At 43.1% G+C, this 5661-nt stretch overlaps 1 protein-coding gene across 1 annotated transcript; it reads right to left on the minus strand.

The window, feature by feature from the left end:
• Positions 1-2948: 2948 nt before the first annotated feature.
• Positions 2949-5661, minus strand: LOC134751564 (tubulin alpha chain-like). The gene is made up of 3 exons (XM_063687024.1): positions 5503-5661; positions 4308-4530; positions 2949-4136 (listed from the first exon to the last, which is right to left on the minus strand). Exons 1-3 carry the CDS (start codon positions 5503-5505, stop codon positions 3010-3012), a joined length of 1353 nt encoding a protein of 450 aa, XP_063543094.1. The 5' UTR covers positions 5506-5661; the 3' UTR covers positions 2949-3009.

Genomic DNA, 5661 nt, shown 5'->3' on the forward strand with positions numbered 1-5661 from the left:
ATAAAAATTACTAAAGTTTAATATTTGACGTTTTTATGTGCCTAATCTCGACATCCGCATCCGCGGATGTGACCCTTTAAAAATCGGCATCCGCAACATCCCTGCTATACATACAATATTGAACACTAATCTCCCAGACGAATGGACCAACGACAGTATGCCACCGAGTGCACGGGCTATTTCCAGAGAGGTCACTCACCCCGTTTAATTTCGTAGAAGACGGGAGTTCATTATATTCTTATATAAAAAGGTCGTAAGCGGATTGGTCAGTCAGCTAAATAAATTCTGTTTTACTGTGAGAGGTCGTTTAGATTTTTTCCTGTTGCCGTCCGAAATACGCGGGATGACTGGGTCGAGGAAACATAGACAGATAGAATCATACTATCTTTTTAGGTTTTGGGATTACACTGAGCAACTTTTACTATTATTATTATTATTGTTGGGGTGTTGTGGGCCTGTGAGTGTCACGTCGACCAAGCAGTGATCTATTGTGACGGCCCTTTAAAGTTCGTTACTAATGCCCGTTGAGTCCAGAAAATTCCAAATTCTTTGGGCCGTAATGTTCTGTACCTCATAGGGTTGCAGTATGTGCCGCCCTAAGTGGATACTTCTTTTTGACATTAGTGGTCCACAGGAACAGAGAATGTGCATTGCAGTCTCCTCTGACTCCTGGCAGAACCTGCATGTCGCATCCTGTTTCTTCCCAATTCGGAACATGTGTTTGTTCAACTTTTACTATGGGACCAACCACAAAATCGCGAAAAAAAAATGTACCCTCCCATAGAAAATGGACCAGCCAAAATGTATGAAACAGCCAAATTTTTTTTCGCGATTTCGTGGTTGATCTTATAGTAAAAGTAGCTTAATATAATCCCAAAATCTCCCTGTATATAGGTATGCATGAAATAACTCATTCAAACACACGCTCATAAAAAACAAACCACAACTGGGTCAATTGAAAATACCTCAACAGAAAACCTTGTTTACTAAATTGTAGACTTCAAGTTTTTATATTTCTATATTAGTCTATAACAAACCTAACCTATAAGGGAATTGAATTCATTATAAATAAGTTTAATATAATGTGGATTTGAAACTAATTCACGGCAGTGTTTCCTCATAAATGAGGTCATAATCGACCGTGTACGGCGGTGATGTCACCACTGACAACGCCATATCTGGCGAGCGGGCGCTCTTGGGCTCATAACATAACATGACCAATAAAATTTATTCAAAGTGCTTTCGGCGAACTAAAGAAGTGGCTACACTGTTGTCAGCCATTTAAATTAATTGAAATAGCAGACCTGGGTATACACTTTTTTAAAGTTACTAACTAGGTACAGTCGCCATCAGATATATCAGAGCGCCCGAGGTGCTCAAAATATCTGAACACGCACTAACGCGGCGTGGCGTATCAATAAAGGCGTGTTCAGATATTTGTGAGCACCTCGGGCGCTCCGATATATCTGATGGCGACTGTACTTAATAAGTACATTTATTCTTTAGTTAGAAATTATGGAAAGCTGGTTAGGCCGGGCCTCATTCGAACTGGATAAGATGTACAGTCAGTAAAAAAAAAACCGGCCAAGTGCGAGTCGTACTAGCCCACCGAGGGTTCCGTACTTTTTAGTATTTGTTGTTATAGCGGCAACAGAAATACATCATCTGTGAAAATTTAAACTGTCTAGCTATCACGGTTCATGAGATACAGCCTGCTGACAGACAGACGGACAGCGGAGTCTTATATAGTAATAGCAAAGAGGATTTGGTAATAGGGTCCCGTTTTTCCGTACCCAAAGGGTAAAAACGAGTGACGTATGGAATGTAACAAGAGAAACAAGATTCGTTGAGTAGGGTACCTTCAGTAAAAATTTACAGAAAACTCAAAAGGTCTTATGCTGCCATTCCTAATTCACTCAAGTGAAATTTTCATACAAAGTAACCAGTTTTCAGTTCTCGTGAGTATGTCGCCGCACACTATAATGTGTAGGTACCCCTTTCCTCTTTACCAATCTTTACTCATAGGCCAACCTGTCGAATAGCAAACAGCTTTACCACCCACCTTATAAGTAATATTGGATGTAGGCAGACCGCAAGGTTTCGTGTAGGATGGCGATCATTTGAAAGGCAGGAACAAGATATGACGAATTGGTTTGCTAGGCTAGTATTAATTTCAGTACGTGGGCATGGGTAGTTTCTTGTCACATGACACTGGATGGATTGATTCCTTGGTTAGATAACATGCTTGTAGGTATAGGAATACTAGCGAAGGTCGATCGCATTGAGATTGTATTGCAAATACGGATTAATTTCAACTTGCAGTTTGAGTTATTTCGAACTGCTTTAGGGACTTGTAAGAGCGTTTACCATATTCCTGTCGAATGCGATAGTCTACCCGCGAAATGCCATTACCTCAAACTTGCAAAAAAAATCCGAATGCCCGTGTAATGATATATATCTTTGGTCATGGGAACGGTTGGCAAGACTAGATGGTATGTTCTACAGCTTCTATGTAGTCACCTGCAATAATATGTTACTCTTCGAATGCCGGATAACTGTGACATGCTCTTTATGGCTCTACAAATAAATAAATAAGACCAGTCTCAGATATCTTTGCGTAGCATTATTACAGGCGACTGTACCCACATCGTCGCTATACTAGCTGTATAGAAAAGTGAATTATGTTACGGCACAGACTGCTTTGGAGTAGCTGCTTTCGCTATTTCGTGAGATTTGACCATATATCCTTTACGAGCGGAATCTATCTAACATATAATAGCAGTCAACTGTATTTAATAATTATAGACCTAGTGTACAAGCGCCTTGTCATGATCATTATTTAAAAAAACCTGGCCATTTATTTAGTTAAAAGTATTAATTTAAATTATATCTATTGACTGAATAGCAATTTTTGTCAATTTGATAGGACGGGAATGAAACAAAGTAAATTCACATAATTTCAGTTTTATTCATTTTCACCGGAATGTATCGGTGTGTGCATGACTTGATTTAATATTCCTCAGCACCCTCGCCCTCTCCCTCTACGGAGTCCATGCCGACCTCCTCGTAGTCCTTCTCGAGAGCGGCCAGATCCTCGCGGGCCTCGGAGAACTCTCCCTCCTCCATACCCTCACCCACGTACCAGTGCACGAAGGCGCGCTTGGCGTACATGAGGTCGAACTTGTGGTCCAGGCGCGCCCAGGCCTCGGCGATGGCGGTGGTGTTGGACAACATGCACACGGCACGCTGCACCTTCGCCAAGTCGCCACCGGGCACCACGGTAGGCGGCTGGTAGTTGATGCCGACCTTGAAACCGGTAGGGCACCAGTCCACGAACTGAATCGTACGCTTGGTCTTGATGGTGGCGATGGCCGCGTTAACGTCCTTGGGTACGACGTCACCGCGGTACAACATGCAGCACGCCATGTATTTGCCGTGGCGCGGGTCGCATTTCACCATCTGGTTGGCCGGTTCGAAGCAAGCGTTAGTTATTTCCGCCACTGAGAGCTGCTCGTGATAAGCCTTCTCGGCGGAGATGACCGGCGCGTAAGTGACCAGCGGGAAGTGGATACGCGGGTACGGCACCAAGTTGGTCTGGAACTCGGTCAGATCGACGTTGAGGGCGCCGTCGAAACGCAGGGAGGCCGTAATGGAGGACACGATCTGGCCGATCAGCCTGTTCAGGTTGGTGTAGGTCGGGCGCTCGATGTCCAAGTTGCGGCGGCAGATGTCATAGATAGCCTCGTTGTCGACCATGAAGGCGCAGTCGGAGTGCTCGAGAGTCGTGTGGGTGGTGAGAATGGAGTTGTATGGCTCGACTACAGCAGTAGAGACCTGGGGCGCGGGGTAGATGGCGAACTCGAGTTTGGACTTCTTTCCGTAGTCGACCGAGAGACGTTCCATGAGGAGAGAAGTGAAGCCGGAGCCGGTGCCACCTCCGAAAGAGTGGAAGATGAGGAAGCCCTGGAGACCGGTGCACTGGTCGGCGAGCTTGCGGATGCGGTCGAGCACTAGGTCGACGATTTCCTTGCCGATGGTGTAGTGGCCGCGAGCGTAGTTGTTGGCCGCGTCTTCCTTACCAGTGATAAGTTGTTCTGGGTGAAATAACTGTCTGTATGTGCCGGTGCGGACCTCATCTGTTGGCAAAAGATAAATATCATTAAAACTGTACTTCTAGAACTCTTCCAAAGTTAAGAATATTTTTATGTGTGAAATTTAAGAATGTAGTCATTTTAGAGAACGGTTCCTTCTTGAAAAATTTTTTTAAGATGTCATGCCCATATATAAGTCCCATTTTAAAAACTTACCAACTACAGTAGGTTCCAAGTCCACAAACACGGCTCGAGGCACGTGCTTGCCAGCTCCAGTCTCGCTGAAGAAGGTGTTGAAGGAGTCGTCACCACCCCCGATGTTCTTGTCTGTGGGCATCTGGCCATCAGGCTGGATGCCATGCTCCAGGCAGTAGAGTTCCCAGCAGGCATTGCCGATCTGGACTCCGGCTTGGCCAACGTGTACTGAGATGCACTCACGCTGTGGCAAAGAAAAGTTTATGTTAATAAAGGTCTATCTTTATTTTACAAAATGTCGACCTAATTTATATAATAGAGAAATTAGAGAATACTTATAAGTGAAACTTTATTCTTGATGAATTGAAATACAGCTAAAGAGAATTTTAAAGCCAAATCAGTCATTTGTTTAGCACAAAGAAGTTTTTATTTGGCCGAGATATGCTATCATATCTTTATCAGAAAGATCAATAAGTACCAGAGTACTTAGAAAGTTTGAAGTTACTCGTTTAACAATGGGAGAAAAAGTAGCACATTTCACTTACTCTCGATAATAACTCCGCGCAAGAGAAAGGTGAAAGGCACTTAACAACCCAACCCTACTCAAGGTTTTCGTAAAACGACCTAATATTATCGATTTTAGTTGCTAAGCCAAGAAAAGCCTTCGGAAATATGCAAATTGGTTTCTGTTCGAGCTATCGGGCACAACAAGTGAGGTGAGATCATCCATTTATCAAAATAGCCTTGTAAGAGGTCGCGGACACGTCACCGGTTTTCAAACGAAAAGCAATTCGAATACTTATAGCATTAAATTAATATAAGATTGACGATAAAATAAGTTGAAATACAGAAAATTTTATCTATTTAACGTGCGTGGCACCCGGTGAGAATGTCGTGGTGACAAATACCTACGGCCGCCGGTAGCCATGATTAGCGAAACAAAAGAGCACTGAGCAACTTTATTATAGAACGCAATTTAAACAATTGAATAGGGCCTAGAATAACACTTGATTTGAAAGAAGAATGTCAAGCAAAGTAGAAAATACAAGAAAAGAAAAAAAATGTGCATCTGCCGGCGCCTACGTGAAATGGCGGCGTGGCCAATGGCCAACCCGCACCCGGTATCATTTAACGAAAAATTTATACGTCTGAATAAATGATTTTTACAAGAAAATTATTTAGGGGAATGAATAGGATAAAATAATGCAGTACTCACCATTTTGATTTGAGTTTTGTGTAACTTAACGTAGAAATAAGTTAATTAAATAAGTCAGTCGTCGTTCGACGCTACCGGTTAAGAGGCTTGCCGAACGGAAATATGGAGAAAAATCCGTTAGGCGCGCTTATATAGTGACGGTTTCACGGGGGAGCGATG

The sequence above is a fragment of the Cydia strobilella genome, chromosome 22 (assembly GCF_947568885.1).
Source record: "Cydia strobilella chromosome 22, ilCydStro3.1, whole genome shotgun sequence".
Taxonomy (NCBI): domain Eukaryota; kingdom Metazoa; phylum Arthropoda; class Insecta; order Lepidoptera; family Tortricidae; genus Cydia; species Cydia strobilella.

Bases quoted from the DNA above. Each gene is read 5' to 3' on its own strand.
- LOC134751564 (XM_063687024.1), bottom strand. The intron at 4,137-4,307 runs GTAAGTTTTTAA...TTTTGCCAACAG, and splicing joins CTTGGAACCTACTGTAGTTG to ATGAGGTCCGCACCGGCACA.